Genomic DNA, 24665 nt, shown 5'->3' with positions numbered 1-24665 from the left:
GTAGATGGTCAAGTGGGGACAATATTGATGTTGTTGGAGTGGGCCCATGACTTGTTTACCTGAAATCTAACATGGTATCAAAGTCAGGAGATGGACCCATACTACCACATGAACGGATGGGTTCCCCTTGACCCGGTGCGAATAGGTGAGCCCCGATTTGGCTCTACGTAGGCCAAGAGATACCACGTAAATGGGTGGGTCCCCATTGGCCATAACAATTGATAACAAACCCTTTGAAATGAATTACCCCACTCTAACTAATGCCAAGACCTTTTGTATTAAAACCCCATACTTGAGGAATTGAGCAGGTGGCTAAGTGGGAACAGTATCGGTATTATTAGAGTGGGCTCATGATCCGTCTACCTGAAATTTAATAGAAACTTTATTCAATACTGTCACCATAATCCACATAAATACTTTATATAGTTGGAGTTGGAATCGAACACATTACATGAATGACCGAAGAATCTAAAAACCGAAAGGGGGTTGAGAAATTGCGAATAAAATTGTGAAGTGGGAAGCGAATATCTGAGTATTTTCGAACAGGTATTTGTAGAATGATCTTTTGTCCTGCATGAAAATAGAAAGCAAAAGTTTAGTGAACAAAATTAGAGGTAGTACACAATCAACAGCAAGAAAAAAGTTAAAAGAAACAAATTAACCATAAACATACTAATGGGCTTCAAGTTTAATATCTGTGGAGTTACAATTTAGTGGAAAGCAAGTGTTGACTGTTGTTGCTCATTGGCTTCTGTTCATGCCATATATATGAATTGTTGAAAAATTTGGTGATATAGATACTGCTTCTCTTACAAAAATTCACAAGATGAATATTGTAAACTATAGTTTACGTTGACTTGGTAAATCATATAAAGTAATAAAACAACAACAAAATAATTATCTGATGTATCGATTAGAACAAGATTTTAGGTTGAAATGCGTATACACTCACAACATATGACCTTCTTCAGCATAGACTCGCAATACTTGAGTTAGGTGAACAACTCGATTCTTTCCTTTGCTATAGAAGTGAACACTAATAGCACTTAGAGCAAGTCCACCCCTAAAAACCCTTGGGCAATAGTCAATTCAATCCACCAAAATAAATAGTAATTGACTGTAATGAATAGTAACTGCCCAAGTGTATCTTCACCCCTAAATTGAATAGCATAGTCAATTCGTATTAAAATATTATTAAATTTTTTTTGTTAAATAAAAAAATAATTTTATTTTTAATTTTGGATAGGATTTTTTAACCAATTTTGTCACGCCACATGTCATTATCCGAAAGTACAATTTTTGTGGATAGATTTTAAGTAGAATTTTAACCAATTTCGTTGTGCCACATGTCATGATTCTATAAGAATTTTATAGATAGATTTCCGATAAGATGTTGAATCAATCCCGTCGTACCATTTGTCACTATCTGTTTAGAACCCCTTACAATAGATATTGAAAAGATTTTTAACCAATCATGTCGTGCCACATGGCATTGTCTATAACATCATCCTTTCTTTTTTGTCCATATAAACCCTACATCCATCATAAGTCATACACCAAACTCAAACTAGCTCATAATCATTCTCCATAGTTTATAAATCTTGAGTTCTTACAATGCCTTCTTCAAGGAGATTGTTAGAAATCAATGAGTTAGAGAAAAAATTGTTTGAGGAAGATGAAGAATTGTTCAATCATCTCAAGGATAGTGCAGATGAGGTGTTCATAATAGAAGAGGAAGAGGATGATGAACTTAGAAGGGAGAGAGCCTCACATTCCCGTCGTGTCATGCAAGTTGTGGATGAGATCTCCAAAGCCAGGCGTTCCGCAAACTTGGATAGAAAGATGGAAAAACGAGGTAAGGATCTCTTGGAATATTATTTTATCCCCAGTAGTGTATTCTCTGATGATGTTTTTAGGCGTCGTTTTAAAATACAACGAAGTTTGTTCAAAAAAAAATTGTGATTGCTTTCTGCAACTATAATCTATACTTTGTGTGCAAAAAAAAAAAAAAAAAAAAAAAAGGATGTTTTTCATGTTATAGGTCTCCTTCTTGAGCAAAAAATTACTGCTGCCTTTGTGTATGCTTTCATATGGAACATTTGTAGACCAAGTGGATGAGATTATAAGAATGGGAAAATCAACTGTTCTAGAGCCCTTGATAAGGGTTTGCTCCACAATCGAAGCTATATACACCCATGAGTACCTTTGGAAACCCACGCCAATAGACTTGGGAAAGCTTCTGAAGAAAGGTGAGATACTAGGCATTCTTGGCATGATTGGAAGCATCGACTATATAAATTGAACTTGAAAAAACTGCCCAAGTGCGTGGCAAGGAGGTTATGGTGACAGAAAAAGAGCCAAAAGTATCTTTTTGGAAGCGGTGGAATCATTTGACGCATGGATTTGGCATACTTTTTTCAATGTTCTAGGAGCTCAAAATGACCTCAATGTCCTTGCCCAATCTCCAATGTTCAACGAGGTGCTGCAAGGAAAAGCATTGAAAGTCGCATATTGGATCAATGGAACTAAGTATGAGGGAGCATACTATCTAGAAGACGACATTTACCCAAGGTGGACATCGTTTGTCAAAACAGAGCCACATCCACAAAAAAAAAACACTTTGCAAGATGTCAAGAGAGGTGTAGGAAGTGTGTGGAACATTGTTTTGGTATCCTCCAAACTCGTTGAGCGATTGTAAAAGGTGTTGCCAAATTGTTTGATTGTAAGATGTGTATCATTCTGTTGCCAAAATTAGATTAACCGAAATCAACCCAATTAAGTTCAAATTTTAATGCTCGCAAGTGTACAAATCGTAAAGTAGTATAGTAGGCAAGCACAAGATCGTTCGAACTAAGATTGAAATAATTCTAATTATCTAACTTAAATTTAAATTGCACTTGAATTGAAATTGTAAGATTGACAATTTGAGAAAGAACTTTGAAGTTGTGAATGTAAACAAAAATCAAATGAGATTAAATAAGTGACGAGAACAACAAAGAAATCAAATTATCAATCAATTGCGAAAGACACTAGAGCATCCGATTCACCATAATCAATCCAACTCAATTCCAACAGTTAATTATTAATGAGTAATCATCCAAATTGACGGTCTAGTTCCTCTAATTCATATAGTATCTATAACATTTAGATTACTACGTATACTCATATGTGCCAACAATCTATGGCATCTAGATTACTAAATACATACGAATTCATTAACGATTTGGGAGCTAACTAAGAGACAACATGAAACCTAGTGGATGGCATCTACATCAAGGAATTCATGGTACCATTTGCAAGTTGCTAAATCGAATTAGCAACATGACATTTGCGTTAACTCGCATCACATACACTCAACTCAACCTAAAGTGGTGGACAATCACCAAGATTAAAATCAAGCTCGTAAGCACAACAAAATGATACTCAAAGTGAATGAAAATTCATAAATAATTAAACTAAGAAATTAAGAATTCATAGTATGCTTCATCGTAGTTCTAGTGCAAAGAAATTAGTTCCGAAACATAACCGAAAATATTATTGAACCCGTAATAAAAAAACTAAGTTAAAAAAAAAAAAAAAAAAAAAAAAAAACCCTCTAAAACTCCTTGCTTGTCTGCTGCCGCATCACTTCTTTTTCTTATTCTCCTTAATGATCTGATTGCTTCTTCCTTTTTTCCCTCTTGAATCATCATTAATGATTAACCTCATTATTGATATATTAAACCAAAACCAGCCGTTTCTTTTTGTTCTTTGTCTTTCCCCTTCTTTTACTTTTCTTTCCTTTTCCATAACCGACAAATACTTAACGTCGATTTATTGCTGAAAGTAAAGCGCCTAAACCTCTGAAACCTTCTCTGTCATCAGCCTCTTGCTCCGGCTTGAGGTCGGCGGCAGCCTAGCCCTTCCCTCCTCGCCCTCCTCTCTTTTACTCATTCGTCCACCCTCTATTTCATCACTATCACCCATCTCTCCCTGTTTTTTGCCCTTCTTCCTCTTCTCCTTTTTCCACCCTTATTCCCTTACTTTCTCCCCTTTTCTTCTTCTCTTTCCTCCCGATTTCCCATCTCTCTCTTTTCCTACAACTCCACCATAGCTTTTCCCTCTCCAAGCCACCATGGTTGGAGATTTAGATTATCTGTATTTGCATTTAGTTTTCATTTGTTTTCTGTCTGACCATTCTGTGTCTCAGGTTGCTCTAAGCTTGGTCTCAGTCCTCCCTGAGTTTGTCTCAGATTTGTTTTCTTTGCCTTGTTCCTCTCCAAACATCGCTCCTCACCGTGAATCTAAAGTGCATTTTGCATTATTTGGTAGGATTATGAGAGCACTCCCAGTGCAGGTAGCTTGCCTACCCCCATTTTCCGTTCATCCATTTGGTTCTTTGGCCTTTCATCCGGGTGGTGGTGACGAATTTGCGGTGGTGGTGCGGCTGTTTTGGTGGAGGTAGCTATCTAGGTCTTTCGGTTTGGTTGCTACTAGGGGCTGCTCATTTTGGGCCCTTCTCATTGTAGATTTTAGTTATGGAGTTGGGCTTTTGCTTGGCTATTTTGGACTCTCTTTTGGAGTTTTCTTATTTTGTATTAGCTTTCTCTTTAAATGAAATTTACTTTGTTTGTCCAAAAAAAAAAAAAATGGAAGAGATGACAATTGAATTCCTTGATGGCTTATTATATTAACATCCCACAAATTGTTGAATAAACCCCACATACTTAATACACCCCACTTACTTCCCCATAATACCCTCACACCCCACATTCTTAATATACACCTTACATTTTCTACATGCACCCCATATTTTCTATACACCCCACATTTCTCAAATCTTATAAAGCTTTTAATTTGGACAAAAAATGCCGACTGAAATTTTGACAAAAGATGATGCCTGGGATTTAAAGCATATGTGGGTTGTTTTCAATTCCACCATTAAAACCCATATCGTCAATTTTTAATATTTGGTGGTAATTTTAGGTGTTTAATTCGTCATGTAATCCCTATGATCCCTAAAAGATGAATATGAACATAGAAGCTTGAATAATGCATCAAAAGCAAGATTAAATAATTATCAATGTCGTCAAAATCACTAAAACAATAAAAAATATGAAGTCTTACCTCGTGTGAAGCTTCTAAAACATCGATTTCCTGTTTCATTCGTCAAAAATAATTTTTCTCAATCAACATGTTCATAGTTTCATTGGTTAGTGTTTTATTCAACAATGGAGGGTGAATGGGTTTTGATAGTTGAAGAAGATAAATAATACGTTAAGAGTGATTTGGGGTGTATATAATTTTTTTTAACCTAATAAGGTCAAAATTATCATTGCATAGTAGGGTAAATAAGTTATTTAATACTAAATTTTAATGTGGGGTGCGAATATAAAAAGCCTTCCTTGATAGCCACTTTGTGCATTTACACACCTTCATTTATTTCTCAATGAAGAAATACATACTCTTGTGCCTTTTGGGTTTACTTGTTGTTGATTGCCCCATTCACTTATTGTGTTGACGACTTCATCAACTGTACTTACTTCATCGCTGAAGACGTGATGAGCTATTTAGTTGAGTATTTACACACTCAAGGGGGAGTGTTGCAATCCTATTAGATTAAGGATGTGATTGTGTAAATCCTAACATAAATAAGAGTTGTAATCCTATTGGAGTAAGGAATTTACCTTCCCTACTACTATAAATAAAGGCACAATGGGGTGATATAACACACACCTCACAATTACACATCTCTTTCTTTCTCTCTACTGTTCCACACCCCCCTCTCTTTGGCCTCCATAATTGTTCAGTAAATTACACCTACAACATAAACAACAAAAACTATTGCTTCTAGTTAAATTTCTTGATGATTTAACCAAATTCTGTAAAAATATATGCTTATGTAAATATATATATATTAATATACCACCTAATAATTTGTGTGCTCCCAATTTTTGAGACCTTGGACGATCGCCCAGCTTGCCCTAGGCCAGGGTCGGCACTGGATTGAAGGAGTCCATATGGAGTATGTGTGTGAAATCCATTAAAAATACTATGAAAATATTATTTGAAACCCTGTAACCTCGTTCTACACCCAATGTAAATTTTTAATTTGCAATGTCTTTATTATCTTGTTCTACAATTACCATCAAGTACAAGATGAAACCAACAATAAAAAATGTTTATCAATAAACCCACACCCAACAAGATGATTAACAATGAAAAGTATTTATCCATAAGCCCATACCCAATAATCAAACCTAACTATCGTGTAGTCTTTCTTCTACGTTCTATTCTGACAAAAATCATAAGATGCTTTCTTAGAGGAAAACAAGCTCTTCTTGACGGATGGATGTTAATTTTGAAGTTTTGGATCCTCCAATGAAGGTATGAGCCACTTAATACTACGGTTTAGTAGCATTCCTATTCGCTTGTAAGTGAGAGGTCTTGGATTCGATTTTCGCCAAAGACAAATTTGAACCATATTATTGCTAGCCCATTGTGAGCCTAATCCCCCCCCTCCCCCTAGTGTAGATTAAATCGTTTGTGAATTGATTCATGCAAGTTTTTCATTGATTGGTTTCAATTACTTTATGAACCCTAAGAAAAAATGTAGCCAATGTCTAAGAAGCTCTCTTGCTCATGCTTCACTTAATGTTCCATCGCTTAGTGTTAAAAGCTTTCACTTTAGGAATTTAGTTTGTCCTATTATTTGTATTATCTCTCTAATAAGAGTAGAATTTACCAACACATGTGGGTCCCATCTCTATTAGGAAGATAGTATAAATAATGGTGCAAATAGTTTGTCAATTAATTAAAAAGTAAAATGGCGGGTGAGAAACTAATTTGACAAGGTAATGTTAGGGAGACTAAATTTGCACACTAAATAATATGTCACTAATGGAAATGAACACGTATATCAACGCTTAAGTAATAACTCAATTATTAACTTTCATATCATTTAGTTTACAAAATTTAGTCTCCTTAGCATTCCTCATATAATTTCACCAATAAAAAATAAGAACGCTAACCAACACTTAAATAATAATCAAATCATCAACTTCCATGTCATTTAGTTCACAAAATTTAGTCTCCCTAACATTACCCATTTGAAAAATTACAAATCAATGACATACTCAACTAGGTCTCCTTTGACAACTACACGTCGGCACCTACCGACTCCAAGCCCAACCACACCCCCTCCCTTGACTCTATTGCCCATCACTTCCGTTCCCCAAACACCCTAAATTTCCCCGATTCTCCTCCCCTTCAAGCCCAACACTTAATATTGATGGGGGCGTCAATGTCAATCACTGAAGTTCTGGGAAATTAGGTTCCCTTAGAGCATCTCCAAAGGAGATGTCAAAATCCTAGGCGGAATGCCACTGTGCATATTTGACATTAAAACTCTCTCCAACCGAAGTGTTATTTGCTTACTGGATTTGAAGGCTTCGAGCATCTCCAAAAGAAACGTCAAATTCAAACATCAAATTTTAATTTGATGGCTAACTTGGCAATTTGACATATTGTCAATATTTTTTCCTTCCACCCGATATGCCAAAATTTATTGATTCATTTATGTTTTTTTTTTAACAAAAATAATAAAAGTTGGCTTGTTGTTGGTTTAAAAATAATAAAATATACTTAAATATGCTAGCATTTAAGGTAAGGTAAGTAGAATGCATTTGGAAATAGCAAAAATCATATTTAAAGGCAGCTTCAAATTTGACATCTCTTTGTCCATGTCAGCTTAGTCTTCTTTTTCCTGTCAACTTTGACATCTCGGTTGGGGCAAATGATATGTCAAATTTTGAACATAAAATTTAAATTTTGACAACTTATGTGGCACTTTGACATCTTTTAAAGTTTTCTTCTCTAACCGATATGTCAAATTAAATTATTATTTTCTTATTTTATAAAATAAATTATTAAACTAATTAAAATTTAATAAAGGACATTTAAAGTTTAATCAGTAATCTATTCACCTTCCTTAATTGAAAAGAAGAAAAAAGTAGGATAATTGCATCGGTCAACTCAACATTAATTATTATAAATGGTTAAACTAATTAAAAATTAATAAAATACATTTAATAATTAATAAAAAAAAAACATTTGAAGCTGCTGTCAAATTTGACAGCAACCTTTTGTGCTGCCAATCCATGTCATCACCACATAGGATTTGACACTTTGGTTGGAGAATATTAGTGTGGTCTTTTTTAACTGTTATAGCTGATGTGTACATTTTGGCATCTCCTTTGGAGATGCTCTGAGTGATTTAGAGTCAAATTTGACGTCAATGTCAAATTTATTTTTAATTCATTTTAATGGTGGGTTCCTTATTCTACTAACATTTCAACCAATAAAACTTTTGTTTCAACATTTTTTTAATAATTACAACCATTTAAAGTTCTATTTAAATAATAAAATAACATTTGACAGTTCGGTTGGAAAAGTACAAAATTTGACATAAGACTTTAGATTGCCACATCAACTATCTATTGTAATTTGACTCTTATAATTTAACATCTTATTTGAAGATGGTGTTAGACCATCTCCAAAGGAGATTTCAAATTTTGAACCTAAAATTTAAATTTGACAGCTTATGTGGCATTTTGACATATTTTCATATTTTGCTCTCCACCCGATACGTCAAATTAAACTATTATTTTATTACATTATTTTTTTTTCTTAATTTCTGTCTTATACTTTAAATTTTACATATAAATAATTCATAATAAAAGTCATATTAATTTCTGAGCCTTCAAAGCATCAGCGTCGAACCTAATCCGAACCCCCCCCCGGCCCCACCTTTCATGGTGTTTGAGTTGAGCTCCATGGCAGGTGGGTCTTCGTCGTTGAGAATCTTGGTGGGGAGCCAAAACGCATGGTCGTCTAACGTATCAGCCATCTGGGTAATCCTTGAAATAGTTGAGAAGAGCATAGAGAGAGAGCAGAGAGACAGAGTGAAGTGGAGAAAAGAGTAGAGAGAGTGGGGTTTGAGGGGTTTGAGATATGGGGGTTTTGCTGCTTGGTGAAGTTTTAATAATGGTGAAGCCAGCTAGGTTTGATGGTCCTACAGAGAGACTTATAGGGACCCAGCAGATATGGAGAAGTAGAGGTTAGTGAGAACGAGAGAACAAAGGAGGAAGATATCTCTGGGAGTCTAGGATGATGACAGGCTTTATTGAAAGTTGAGAGGAAGCCCCTAATAAATGACATTAAAATATTAATAAAAGAAGTTTAATAATTAGTAAAAAAGAAATTTGAAGCTGCTGTCAAATTTGACAAGTTCTTTTGCTGTCATTCCATGTCATGCCACAGAGAATTTGGCATTTCGGTTGGAAATAGTTAGTGGCTGTCTTTTTTTTACTATTATAGCTTATGTGAACAATTTGATATCTCATTTGAAGATGCTCTTACAATTTATTTTTCGTCTTTAAATCTCTTTACCCAATTCGTTCCAACCTTTTGTTTTTTCTTTTGAATTCTAATTTTTTTTATTTTGTCTTTTATTTTGTTTTGTTGTATTTGCCCATGTAAAGAGACGGGATTTTGTCAAAAAGAAGATACTTCCTCCTTGAGGACAAATCTGATTAAACGGGTTTGCATCATTATGGTCAATATAGAAATTGTCACCTCATTCTTGTATTGTACGCACTTTCATTTGTTTTTACTTATCATATACATCCAGTCAAAAATTATACACAATATCGTATACAAATGCAACACAAACTCTGTCGAAAAGGAAAAGTTCAACGTGGAGAATATTAAATGATTTGACCCATTAGAAATTGGAGGTTATGTAACTATGATACAATGTTGAACGTTCGTTAGTCTAAAATTTAAATTAGATATTTAGTCTTCCTAGCTTACTCTTTCAACATTCTCGAAGGAAGAGGAAGACTGAACTTATAACATTCAATGATTAGCACAACTATTATATACTACTATACATTGTACACGCAGTTTTCTTAGAAACTGAGACGAAGCATTATATACATATAGAGGGGAAGGGACTCTATCACGTCTTTTACACTGGATTAGAAATGAGTTTGATTCTTATTTTTGAGTTTAATATATTGAACTTATAAGTGTAGTTTCTACACAAATGACTCACGGTGATTTCAATGTAACAATAGTGCAATCACTCATAAAACAAAAAGAAAAGAGCAGTTGAAAAATTAAAGTCAAGGAGATGATCAAGGACTACAAAATTGCCTACCTTCCACGCTGTTTCCAATATGAAGAACAAGTCAAACTGTTAGTAGATAGAACTCGATATATGAATTATTTTAGGACAGAGAGAGAGAGAGAGAGAGAGAGAGAGAGAGAGAGAGGAAGATGCCCAGTAATTTAATTTGTTCAACCGAGTTTGATTATGTCTTATTTAGCACAGTTGACCAAGAAAAGCTCAGAAACTATATAACGAAGCTGAAGCGGAAAGCAATCAAACAAAACCAACATTTCATCAACTTCAAAAGTTTAGTCTGCAGTTCCAAGACAGAAATGGCTGAGCATTTACAGAGAAATCACGGTGTCGTTTTTAAATCGGCGGTGGCTCTGTTGGTATGTGTTCTGTGCTTGATTATTGAGGTTCCAGTTGTGGAGGGTAGAATTAGGCATTACAAATGGGAGCTCAAGTACGAGTACAAGTCCCCTGACTGCTTCAAGAAACTGGTTATAACCGTCAATGGATTAAGTCCTGGACCGACCATACGTGCCCAGCAGGGCGACACAATCATCGTTGAGGTTACTAACAGTCTCGGGACAGAAAATACCGCCATACATTGGCACGGAATCCGACAGGTACGTACCTAGCTAGTACACACACAATCATCGGTTTTGTTTGATTTTTCGTGTCTAGGTGTTAATTCCTTTGCTTCTCCTTAAGTTTCTCTCGTGACGTCGAGGTGTCGTTTGAAAGAAATAGAAAACAACGTGACTGGTTTGTGTATATTTGTGTTTTATGTTGCAGATTGGAACACCGTGGTATGATGGAGCCGAAGGGGTGACTCAGTGTCCAATACTGCCTGGAGATACCTTCAAATATCAGTTTGTGGTTGATAGGGTAAATAAAAGTTAATTATATTAGCTATTATCCATAGAATGTTGCTTCTTGTTCTTGAATTGGATTAAATATTATACTTGAATATAATAATGACTGATTCACATATATAACTAATAAATTTCAATTAATTTGCAGCCTGGGACATACCTGTACCATGCCCATTACGGAATGCAAAGAGAAGCTGGCATATACGGTTCAATCCGCGTAGCACTTCGAGATGGAGAATCCGAGCCCTTTGCTTACGATTATGATCGAAGCATCATACTCAACGACTGGTACCACAAAAGCACTTACGAACATGCCGTTGGGCTGTCCGCGCCCATCCCTAAGTTTGCCTTTGTTGGGGAACCTCAGGTAATTACGTTACTGCATTCCTCTACAACCATATACATTCACTTTTATTTTGGTAACAAACGCTAATGATTTTTCCTTTTCGATCTGTATAAAATTTCAGTCGCTTCTGATACAAGGTAAAGGAAGATTCAACTGCTCTTCCCTGACCACTCCAAGCTTGGATCCCAGTGTTTGTAACGCAACCAACCCCGAATGCTCTCCTTATGCAATGACAATGGTCCCCGGCAAAACTTACCGACTCAGAATTGCTAGCTTGACTGCTCTATCAGCCCTCAGTTTCGAAATAGAGGTAGTTTAATCAACCTTGATACATATAAGTACGTGAATTAATTGTGGCCTTAATTACTAGCATGTACTAAATTAACTTTAATTCTCTTCTCCATAATGCAGGGCCATAACATGACGGTGGTGGAAGCGGACGGGCATAACGTTGAGCCATTCGTCGTAAAGAACCTCTTCTTATATTCCGGTGAGACATACTCTGTGCTAGTAAAAGCAGACCAAGACCCTTCAAGAAACTATTGGATCACAACCAATGTGGTTAGCCGCAATGCCACCACGCCACCAGGTTTGGGCATTTTCAATTACTATCCAAACCATCCTCGGAGGTCTCCTCCATCCGTACCACCAGCAGGCCCTGCTTGGAACAACGTTCGCGCTCGACTGGATCAAAGTCTTGCCATTAAGGCACGCCAAGGCTTCATCCACACGCCTCCTGCAACTTCAGACAGAGTGATTGTGCTTCTCAACACACAAAACACCGTCAACGGCATTGTCCGGTGGTCGGTGAACAATGTGTCCTTTAATCACCCTCACACGCCTTATCTGATTGCCCTCAAAGAGAATTTAACCGACGCATTTGATCAAACACCTCCACCCGATGGGTATGACTTTGTAAATTACGACATTTACAAAGTACAAAATAACACAAATGGAACCACAAGCAATGGAATTTACAGGCTCAAGTTCAATACAACAGTGGACATAATACTGCAAAATGCAAACACCAGGAACCCAAACAACAGCGAGACGCATCCATGGCATCTTCACGGGCATGATTTTTGGGTGCTCGGACACGGAGAGGGAAAGTTTGACATGTTCAATGACCCAAAAAAGTACAATTTGGTGAATCCTATCATGAAGAACACGGTGCCGGTTCATCTTTACGGATGGACAGCATTGAGGTTCAAGGCAGACAATCCAGGGGCGTGGGCGTTTCATTGCCACATAGAGTCTCATTTCTACATGGGAATGGGTGTGGTGTTTGAATCAGGCATAGATAAGGTGGGAAAATTGCCTTCCTCCATTATGGGCTGTGGTGAAACCAGAGGAGTCTGGCCATAGTCCTTAGAACATTTGATTTGGGTGATCCGGTAAATATCACAAACAAAGAGGTCATAAGGAAAGGGGGAGATAATTAAGAAACAAATATGCATTTTTATTGTAAAAATCCAGCTTAGGGATGAAATGTCCCAAAATTTTCAACTGTATTGTATTTGTACCTATATGTAAATCTTTACCAAGTAACTAGCTTATTTTGAAAGGAAATGATTTCTGAATTCCTTTTAGTTCACTCCCCGCAAAGTACGTTTTTTTTTTTTTTTTTTTTATCCATTTGTAGAATGCTTCTTCTTTTGAAAAGTGAATCCATGTTACCTATAACTTGACTTATCAATGTTCACACTTCATTTTTATTAAAGGAAAAATTGACACAACTCAATTTAGATATCTAGGTGGACACCAAAATCAAGGTGTGATGGCCAATATCTGGGAGTGCACATTGCAGATATACCTATATTACAAATTATGTAATCATCAAAGAATAGCAATAGTGGAGTAAAAGTAAGAATATTCTCATCCTGGTAAGATGGATATTACACAACTACAAGAATTAAAACTTCCTACACTTATTGGCTTGGATGTCAGAACCACCAATGAACCCTTGCTGACCATATAAATCCAGCTACGAACTCTTAGAGGGATGCAAAATAGAAAGTGTGAGTGGGCAAAATAAGGGTTTAATAAAACCTTGTTTTTCTTAACACAATATCTCTTCGCTGTAAAACCCACATAGTTTCCAAAATCATAATACATATAAGTATAAAAATCAAATACCGTATAAAACAATTAACTCCAAGTATACGGTAAACCACAATACCTCAGTAATATAAAATAATATGCTCGGCTCATGTCATAATGTGTAATAGTATGAAAATCAATTATCATAAAATTTCAATTTTTAAATGTATAGTAAACCATAACATCTCAACTATATAAAATAGCATGCTCATCACAATTATATAGACACACAACGTGATGCAGAACGTAGCTACATGGATCAGACTAGGTGTAATAATCTACGCTTAAGTATTACATACATATAAAGTTGGCACTAAGCACATCACATATGAGTCCTAGTTGCCTATTGCAAACTAGTACAGGCTAGCACCTTCAATGATCCATAATGAGCGTAACGATGCAATATAAACATACACGTGAAGCTGACCTTGGCTCGGACGAGTACTATAATCACTGGTGTAAGCATGAATGATGAACAGATAAAAATATGTATAACCATGCCATAATAGTCCCATAAATCTCAACAGCCTCAATAAATACTTATAATCATAAGTAAAAGCGTGGCATGGTATAAAAGCATTCGTCAAAACTAATCAATGGAAACTATATATTGTCTTCGGAGTCTTCCTCTTATAGACTTAGAAAAGGAGACTTGAATGATTGAGTTCTATACTGTTGAAGCACGGGATGGAAGATGACTTGTTTTTACTGTTGATGAATAGTGAACTTGTTGGAATAATTGTTGCTTTTACTATAGAACGTGTTGAGTGATTCATGTTGACTTATTGATTCCTTACTTTTACTACGCGAATAATGTCTAAATGCTTCACATGGTGTCTTGAAATGATGATTGAATTCTTCACATGGTAACTGGCTGCGTTCACATGGCTTGACTGAAGGAAAATTTGTGAAAAAACATGTTCATTTAAGCAACATCAATAGCATGCAATTAACAATTAAAGGCGGAATCATGCTTGTATGCACTTAAAACAAAACATTTACCCATGAAATTCAAAGCCTAGTAGATAGGTGAATCAAGACTCAACTCAAAACAAAGTGAGTTGAGAAATCAATACCTTTGTAGATTCCTCTTTGCATAAGCAAAGGCTAATCACCCAAAGAGAGGGCCTTCATTCCTTGCATCTTGGATCCATGGATTTGGATGGATGAAAAGGTTTCTCCAAGTTCCCAAAATTGAGAACCTCTAAGTCTCCACACCAAGGTATATTGAAGAAGAAATGAGTGACCTAGAGGAAGTAAGATTGCTAGATTTTCCCCTCTAGATTGGCCAAAATTTTAGAGAGAAAGGAGAGCTTGTGTTCTCATCCTTTCCCCCAAAAATAACCCTTAGTAAATTTTAGGCTATAAAGTCCTTTATATAGTCTCTTCAAATAAGTGACCTAATGGACCAAAAGCCCTATTCTTTTACACATGGCTAGCCTATAGGTTTATTGGGCTTTCAAGCCCTTTGTTTTATTCAAGTTGTCATACAACTTGAGTTAATGGACTTGACATTCAAATCCCATTGGGCCTTGCGGCCCAAAACTAACCCGAGGTCTTTAACGAACTTATTCGTTTGATTAATTAACATATTAATTAATCCTAGCCTTAGATAAATAATTAAACCATTTAATTATTCTTACTCATCTCCGTTGTTTCTTCAAACTCTACCTTACACGGTGTACGATCCATTAGGTTCCTTTTAGCGAGGCAGTGGGCGATTCAAACTCTTTCAAATCGATTGTGAATTGAAACTTACTTTCAATTCTCCCGTTAGTGATAATACACTTTTAGGGCTTCCACAAACCATGAGTGACACCTAGCAGCATATCATGGTTACCCAAGCTAATCAGAAGAGGTGGAGAACCTATTCAGTTTAGGATTACAAATGCAATACGGTCTTTCTCTAATACAATACTCTTGACCACATTGTTTGGATTGATAGTTTATTCATGTCTACTATCCAATGTGAATCTTGTGCTTATATGATTACCTTGAATGTGATCTGGAACGCATTCCAACATCTCATTCATACTCTGGCCAGAGATTCCAAATCATATCATAGAGTATTCTCCCTCAAACAGTTTGAAGGTTAGAGATCCCTTGTTGCGCATTCACTTGCCTCCATGGCTAAGTGGCTTAACCCCAACGATGCCGTGGACACCCTGATAGAGTGACGTTGACATAATCAAAGATTAAGGACCTAACCACAAGACAACTGTGATGCCTCAGGTCAAAAGACTAATTTGCATTATCCCAACCATGAGTTCTCATGTGACATGAATATGAGAACTCTTCGTTGATCGTGTTCAGTGAACTCATTCTCTATTGAGCACCTACGTACTTGTCTTGATGTCACACACACCAATGACTCGAGACTAGTCACTCTCCCTGAGAGAAGACATAGCACGTACTGATCTTAACGGACTGTCAATGCCCAATTGACAATCCTATGATCAGGAACGTTTAGGATGTGTCAACGAAAGAATGGTCTCATGAATCTAACTTCTTTAGATCGCATTCTTCCAATCACATATTCCTTGGACTTATCGTTTAAGCATATAACATTTATATGAGACGGCTCAAACAATAATGTTTGCCCTTTAAACTACATTAGTTTGAAATGTCCGTAAAGTATCATCATATGATTGGTTTTAGGGCACATTTCCAACAATCTCCCACTTGCACTAGAGCCAATCAGCTTAGTCATCATTGATGATACCTCTTCTGTAATTCATTTCATAAATGGCTGAGTAGTAGGCCTAGACAATGGATATCTATATGTTATCCATAGAAGCAACTTTGAGAATAACGACGTCACCATTATACATGATTCTCAATCATGTGGTTCAGTCTCTCATTTGAGTTCGGACCTTGATGAGACCTTGATTCCCTGGCTTGAGCTATCGCCCCATTAGTGTCATACACTTTCTGGTTGGAACCGAATGAAGAGTTCATGAATGAACTTTCCCATCCAAACAACAATGTTGTAAGCTTCTATATGGCAATATATTTTGCATACATGATGGAACACATTAAAGTCATTTACTTTTAACGTTTCCACCCAAATATCTCTTTAGTCATAATGAAGAGATATTCTATGATGGATTAGATTCATAATCTAATACATTTACGCTTCCATTACGTTACTCTAATTCTTCCTCATTCTTAAGGAATCCATCCTTAGTATTTCTTAAATACCTAAGGATTCACTTGACAGTTGCCATGGTTTTGATCCTGGGCTTGCATTGATATCATCTTGTACCGTTCTAGGTACGACTTATATCAATGTTTTCATACAATATGAAATACATAAATCACCTTTCTGCATATGCATAAAGGATTCTATTTACGCATTATTTCTTTGGGAGTCAAAGGGTACATTCCCTTTGAGAAGAACAACTTCCTAGTCTCACTAGAATTGTCATTCTAATTGAAGTTTATCATCATATGAGAAACTTCCTAGCATCTCTTTGTCTATTTTAGGGATTGATATAATCCAATTATATCTTGAAATCTATCATTATAGATTTCCATCCCATGTATATAGACTATGTCTCCCATATACATTCTATCATTATAGAATGTTTAAAGTCATAACTTTAACGATGAAGAATTCCTTTCATTTTCAAAATTAATATATATCATGTATATATATATTCTAATTTAGGAATATGATCAACTCCCACTAATCTTTTGTAAACCTAGTAAACAAAAGATTCATTTACATCTTTATGAGAAATCAAACAATTGATCTTTTCTCATAAGACGCTTATAGCTCCCACTAGCTTGCTAAGATCCATGATGGATGGATCTTCTTACAGTTAACTAATCTTAGAAGTATATATCATATATATGGGTAATTGATAATGTACAACGAACTAAATCTTATTTATGTTCATTCTCTTCCTAATGGAGAAATTCATTATCTTATGATGCTACTTTCCTTGATATTTTTCAAGGAAATTAATCTAAAGTGTTACTTTTTCCTTGGATCAAATCTAAGGAGGTAAATACTTTAGACGTCTTACTCATCTACTTACATTTCTTGAATTCTTTGAAACCTTTTGCAAAGTATTCGGACTTATGTTTATTCAAAATAAACTATAGTCCAACCGAGAGTGATCTTCGGTGAATGTCATACAACATAAGTAGTATTATGTTGTGGACAAGTGCCACTAACATCTAAGTGAATCAACCTCAACAACTTTGTGATTCTTTCTTCTTTCCAAAAGAATAAAGATTCGAACATTTCGCCTCTATACAATTTTAACAAGAAGGTATTGGATCCGGATCTAACGATCCAAAGCATCCATCTATGACCAACTCGTAACTTATGTTTTAGAGGTATCACAACTCAGTTGGGATTAGTCACTACCTTGCAACCTTTTGGGTTTTAAGCATCATCGTATTCTAAACAGTTAAACTACCACATCATCTCTACTATAGAGATAACCAATTAAATTACAATAATCTAATTATTGATTAATAAAGAACAATGTTTTGTCAAACAAAACATTCATCCATCTCTACTATAGTGACGGATTTAAGTTCCTTAAAATTGGAATGTAAAGACAATCTTTAGTATTTTCCAATATCTTTGGTAGTTCATATGAGGAAGTAAGTACAATCCGCTTTCGCAGAGATCTATATTTTATTCACTTTCCGAATGTGAAGTACTTTCTCTTCTCTCATTTAATCTTCTACTTCTTATTAGCACACTTTTACAACAATTGTAAAACATAGTTACTAATACGGAATCAAGCATTCAAGTAGAAGAACCAACTGTTTTGAACTATTTCAAGAACATATTACAACACCTTCGAAAGGTGTGTTCTTGACACTTGCAAGACATTTCTTGCAAATACCCCTTCCAATGTCCATCCTTTCATAAAGAAAGTTTGTTCCCTTGGAGTTATTTTGCCTTCTTCATTTGACTTCCCTTTTGACTACAATAGTCATGGTCCCTAAACTCCCACTATCTCTCTTGAAACTCATTTCAAATGTGTTATACACATCAAACGATTTGGAGAGCGTGCAATTATTGTTCACTATATAGTTTACAATAAACTTAGTGAACCATTAGGATAGGGACACAAAGGTGAAGTCCTTGCCTAGTTTCCGTCTCGTTAAGTGGTTTTAACACTTCAACACTCAATGATTCAAAATCATCATAAGTCCATCTAAATGGACTATTTTTGTCAACCAACCATTATGTTCTAAACATAACAACAAACTCTCAAGAGTTGTTCAAGGCAACTCTCATTTCTTCATACAACAATTTGTAAGTGAAGAATCATGGCACATAAAGTGTCCATGCCCTTGTGCTTACTTCTCAAGTTCCTTGTTTGTGTAACAAAGAGACAAGCACTAGAGTTTGCATTGTCCTCTTCATGGTAGACTTATCTAACATGTTCTTCCATTGATACATTATCAATAGGAAGATTGTGAGGATGAGACTACTTAGTTACATCTACAAGCCATTAAAGACAATCTATGGGATTGTAGAACTAAGTCCGGAAATTAAAGCGTTCGGTTTTTCTTTGTCAAGTTTTGGATAGCGTTTGCAAATATATTGGTAAACAAATACATAACGAATATAAATTGATCGATTTTAAGCCATTTGATTCGGGTCTTTAAATCAAATAGCACCACCCACTATTTTTGGCAAATTCCATATCCCTCATCGGAATTCGAGAGTTTTGGAGGAAACTCTTAGTAGGGTATGGGAGGCTCACCATTACCAAGCCCACCTCACGATTATACGATGTTGGTTAGCAAAAATAATGATGAGAGAATAACGCTTTACTCATTTACAACTCTTGTAATTACCCATCTAGTTTGGCCTCTAGAAAATGAATGCCTCAGAATTATATCATGTTGGCACCATTGCACTTAGTTAAGTTATTCCCACCATGCTTAGTTTATGTAGAGGTTCAAGCACAACCTCAGAATTATATCATGTTGGTCATACTCGTTGTCTACACTCACCTCATCATATGCGTATAGACTCCTCCTGAATGTAAGCATGCACTTTGTACTCCCCCATTATAGGGTGAAGCCGGTGTACAAGTCACAAACGATTGGAGCCTACCACGGTGGAAGGCCACGAAGAGATATTCAAAGCATCTCTCGCTTATCAACTTAATATTGATTTGTTGAGGGTTTTAGGTCTCATCACATATAAACATACATTTTAATCCAATTAAAACATTTTGGTCCTATTACAACTATTGGTCCATATGATTGATTTAGTTGTATATAATACTCCCACTAAGCTTTTAAAACGGTTTTTAAAGCAAGAGTATATGATACTACTAACATAAGGTTTGCATTCATTGATGGACTATATAGTTGCCTTAGGGCCTTAGGATGACTATGAACCTTTGATTCGATTCAACACGAGCCTAGTGTTGAATCTCGGTCTAGGGATGGTGATTGATTTTAGTTACGCGTTTAATCACATTAAGGCGTGTTGTCTTATTGGGCGTTGGACCCAACTACTCCATTTTCATGCATATCGAATAAAACAAGAAAGGAGTACTTCAAAGTAAATAAGAGCTTATGCTCTTTTACAACAATTGATCAAATCAAATTACTTTAAAGTAAAGAAGAGCTTATGCTCTTTTACAACAATTGATCATATCAAATTACAACCAAAATTTAATCTATACATTCCCATGGTTCAAACAAATTTGAAACGGCCTTTCACATAGCTCAATTATCGTAGGCTAAGGTTCATAATCACCCTTTCTTTAATTAATTAACGCTTTAACTAATTAAACTTGAATGCAACATTTTCATTTGGTTTTTGTATCCATAGAATTGATTTAAATGGAGCTAAATGAAATGAAAATCCAATTCTCATTTAAAGAGACAAAACAATTTTGTTCTCTACCTAATTTGGGCCAAAATGCTATGACCTCAACTTGTTTGGGCCATAGTGCAATTAACCTCAACTTTTGGGCTATTTTGCAAAAACTTAAACTTTTGGGGTCACTTTGTAAAAACACAAAAATCCACTACTTCATGTAATTACAACTAGAACCCAAAAATTTCCACAAAAAAATAAAACTTCATTAAAGGAGCAAAACAATTTGTCCTTTTAGTGATTTTGGACCTTTACGTAAAAACGTAAACTTTTGGGTCAAAATGCAAATACACAAAAGTATCAAAACTTTATATAATTGCATGAAAGCCCCACAAGGACCCTAATTGATTAGGGTGGCTGATTTTGAAGCAAAGTAATAAAAAAAAAATTTCAAAGTTTTGTAAGTGGGGTGTGTGTAATGGAATAAATCATTACACACCAAACCCACTATAATTTCTTTAATTTTTCAAAATAAATATCTAATATATTTAAACATAAGAAATATTTCAAAACAAAAACTTTATGAAATAAATCAAAACTTTGAATCAAAACACCAAACCTTTTGTTCTTGGCAAGAACATATCAAGAACAATGAAGAACATTCATGAAAACCCATAAGAGCTCCATGAACATTCTTCACCCAAAAACATACCAAAACCACTCAAACTTAAGGGAAATAACATACAACCATACTAGGGTACATAGGGGTTCCAAAAGTCACTTTAAAACACTTTTAACAAGTCAAACAAGAACCCAAAATTCCACCCTTTGGATTTGGCCGAATTTCCCCAAAAACATGGCACCAAATTTTAGCTCCAAAATTCATGCTCATATGAACTACATCTACAACATTTGAGATGGCAAATTTTCTAACAAAATTTACATTCAAAGAAGCAAGAATAAAGCTTGTAACAATTACAACATTCAAATCACAAACTATGAACTACAAAACCCAAAAGGATTCACCAACTACTAGACTTAGGCTCTTGATACCACTTGAAGGAAAATTTGTGAAAAAACATGTTCATTTAAGCAACATCAATAGCATGCAATTAACAATTAAAGGCGGAATCATGCTTGTATGCACTTAAAACAAAACATTTACCCATGAAATTCAAAGCCTAGTAGATAGGTGAATCAAGACTCAACTCAAAACAAAGTGAGTTGAGAAATCAATACCTTTGTAGATTCCTCTTTGCATAAGCAAAGGCTAATCACCCAAAGAGAGGGCCTTCATTCCTTGCATCTTGGATCCATGGATTTGGATGGATGAAAAGGTTTCTCCAAGTTCCCAAAATTGAGAACCTCTAAGTCTCCACACCAAGGTATATTGAAGAAGAAATGAGTGACCTAGAGGAAGTAAGATTGCTAGATTTTCCCCTCTAGATTGGCCAAAATTTTAGAGAGAAAGGAGAGCTTGTGTTCTCATCCTTTCCCCCAAAAATAACCCTTAGTAAATTTTAGGCTATAAAGTCCTTTATATAGTCTCTTCAAATAAGTGACCTAATGGACCAAAAGCCCTATTCTTTTACACATGGCTAGCCTATAGGTTTATTGGGCTTTCAAGCCCTTTGTTTTATTCAAGTTGTCATACAACTTGAGTTAATGGACTTGACATTCAAATCCCATTGGGCCTTGCGGCCCAAAACTAACCCGAGGTCTTTAACGAACTTATTCGTTTGATTAATTAACATATTAATTAATCCTAGCCTTAGATAAATAATTAAACCATTTAATTATTCTTACTCATCTCCGTTGTTTCTTCAAACTCTACCTTACACGGTGTACGATCCATTAGGTTCCTTTTAGCGAGGCAGTGGGCGATTCAAACTCTTTCAAATCGATTGTGAATTGAAACTTACTTTCAATTCTCCCGTTAGTGATAATACACTTTTAGGGCTTCCACAAACCATGAGTGACACCTAGCAGCATATCATGGTTACCCAAGCTAATCAGAAGAGGTGGAGAACCTATTCAGTTTAGGATTACAAATGCAATACGGTCTTTCTCTAATACAATACTCTTGACCACATTGTTTGGATTGATAGTTTATTCATGTCTACTATCCAATGTGAATCTTGTGCTTATATGATTACCTTGAATGTGATCTGGAACGCATTCCAACATCTCATTCATACTCTGGCCAGAGATTCCAAATCATATCATAGAGTATTCTCCCTCAAACAGTTTGAAGGTTAGAGATCCCTTGTTGCGCATTCACTTGCCTCCATGGCTAAGTGGCTTAACCCCAACGATGCCGTGGACACCCTGATAGAGTGACGTTGACATAATCAAAGATTAAGGACCTAACCACAAGACAACTGTGATGCCTCAGGTCAAAAGACTAATTTGCATTATCCCAACCATGAGTTCTCATGTGACATGAATATGAGAACTCTTCGTTGATCGTGTTCAGTGAACTCATTCTCTATTGAGCACCTACGTACTTGTCTTGATGTCACACACACCAATGACTCGAGACTAGTCACTCTCCCTGAGAGAAGACATAGCACGTACTGATCTTAACGGACTGTCAATGCCCAATTGACAATCCTATGATCAGGAACGTTTAGGATGTGTCAACGAAAGAATGGTCTCATGAATCTAACTTCTTTAGATCGCATTCTTCCAATCACATATTCCTTGGACTTATCGTTTAAGCATATAACATTTATATGAGACGGCTCAAACAATAATGTTTGCCCTTTAAACTACATTAGTTTGAAATGTCCGTAAAGTATCATCATATGATTGGTTTTAGGGCACATTTCCAACATTGACTTGTTGATTCAAATAGCTTTATTAGTCAACAATCCAACTCATAAACAGAGTCATCCAGTTTGTAGATAAATTCTTAGATGAAATCCCTGACAAAACTCAACTCTAGAGAGTTCTAGGATCGTTAAATTATGTTGCAGTATTCTACCCAAAATTGAGAGAACAATGCAAACCATTATTTGATAGGCTCAAGACTAATCCCCCATCTTGGTCTCCTACTCATACTTCCATAGTCAAACAAATCAAGTTCTATGACATTACCCTGTCTTGGTATTCCTACAGTCAATTCATTCAAAATTGTTGGATCCCTCTGAAATTGGTTACGGAGGTATTCTTAAACAATCAACTCATCTCGGTTCTCCTGAACAAATTGTTCATTTCCATTCAAGAGTCTGGAATTCAGCTTAAAGTAATTATAGTACTATTAAAAAGGAAACATTATCTATAGTACTATACATATCAAAATTTCAAGATTATTATTGGTAACGTAACTATTAGCAACCATAGATACATGTTGTAATTTGTTTTGAATTTCTTGTTCGGATAAACCATATATATTTCTTTCATAGAGTTTATTTGCCGACATTGATCAGAATTGACTTTAGAAATTTCTTTCTTCAAATTGAATATCCAGAGTTGTTGGCCTTGGATACCAATTCTTGGTAAGACTAGTTGGATTTTGTGGATGCAAATTTTCGCTTTTTCCTTCTTTGACAAAATTGCACCTACAAAACAATCAATACCTTTGGTTAAGGCCAAGAGCCTCACGCACCCATGATGAATTTTTTTGAGGAGGGGGCTTTGGCCGAAGAACTTAGTTCAATCGCGGATCCAAAAATCAATTTGGTCAGTCGGCCTGAGCTAGAGACAATTCGGTGACTTGAAGTCGAGTCCGTTGAACTGATTTAGGAATTAAGATCCGGTTGGCCACGAGCTGAAGTGCGGAGCCAGGTCAGCCTGCTTGTCCTTGGGCTTTTGCTGTGTATGTTGGGTTGGCATGACTTTGGGCTTGCAAGGCCTGGACGTTTTGGTTTATAGGCCTACTGACGCATAAGTTGTCTGGGTTTGGGGTTTCTGGGTTGGAACAACAGCTTAGACTACTAGTGCTTAGGCCTCTTGGCCTTGGTTTACTGCTGTGCCATTTTGGGAGTGGACCTCAACCTAGGCTGCTGGTGCATTGGTCCTTGCCATTAGCTACTAGGCGGTGGCCACAGCAGTGGTGGTACTCCGTGGCGGCAGGGCTCCTCTTGCCGTCGCGTTAAGCCTTGAAGAACATTAGCACGGGCCACATCTTCACCTCTATCCTCTGGTTCGCATCCTTCGAACTAGGGTCTTCTTTTCGTTGTAGTTATAGGAAACATTCAATGATACTACATATGAAAAATCAAATGTAATAGAAAAATTTGAAAGCAAATTTGAGCGCCTTCTTCGAGTGTACTAAATCAGGGTCTCAATGAAAACACCAATTTATGTTAGAAAAAATCTACCGTCTTCAGTCTTAATGAATTTATACCTATAAAAAAATAAACACATTTG

General features: G+C 35.9%; 1 protein-coding gene across 1 annotated transcript; it reads left to right on the top strand.

Annotated features, from left to right (window-relative positions):
- The first annotated feature begins 10308 nt into the window (after window positions 1-10308).
- On the top strand, window positions 10309-12960 carry LOC103959275 (L-ascorbate oxidase). The gene is made up of 5 exons (XM_009371625.3): window positions 10309-10785; window positions 10955-11047; window positions 11183-11401; window positions 11502-11690; window positions 11792-12960. Exons 1-5 carry the CDS (start codon window positions 10321-10323, stop codon window positions 12743-12745), a joined length of 1920 nt encoding a protein of 639 aa, XP_009369900.2. The 5' UTR covers window positions 10309-10320; the 3' UTR covers window positions 12746-12960.
- Window positions 12961-24665: the final 11705 nt, after the last annotated feature.

The sequence above is a fragment of a genome, unplaced genomic scaffold (assembly GCF_019419815.1).
Source record: "Pyrus x bretschneideri cultivar Hongxiangsu unplaced genomic scaffold, Pyrus_bretschneideri_v1 Contig18, whole genome shotgun sequence".
In the NCBI taxonomy this organism is placed as follows: domain Eukaryota; kingdom Viridiplantae; phylum Streptophyta; class Magnoliopsida; order Rosales; family Rosaceae; genus Pyrus; species Pyrus x bretschneideri.
This window is presented reverse-complemented; position numbering and strand designations above follow the sequence as displayed.

What these genes read in the sequence shown, in the direction of transcription:
- LOC103959275 (XM_009371625.3), top strand. Translation starts at nt 10,321, where the DNA reads ATGCCCAGTAATTTAATTTGTTCAACCGAGTTTGATTATGTCTTATTT. An exon ending in ATCAGTTTGTGGTTGATAGG is followed by an intron (nt 11,048 to 11,182) that starts GTAAATAAAAGT and finishes ATTAATTTGCAG; the next exon opens with CCTGGGACATACCTGTACCA. An exon ending in CCTTTGTTGGGGAACCTCAG is followed by an intron (nt 11,402 to 11,501) that starts GTAATTACGTTA and finishes ATAAAATTTCAG; the next exon opens with TCGCTTCTGATACAAGGTAA.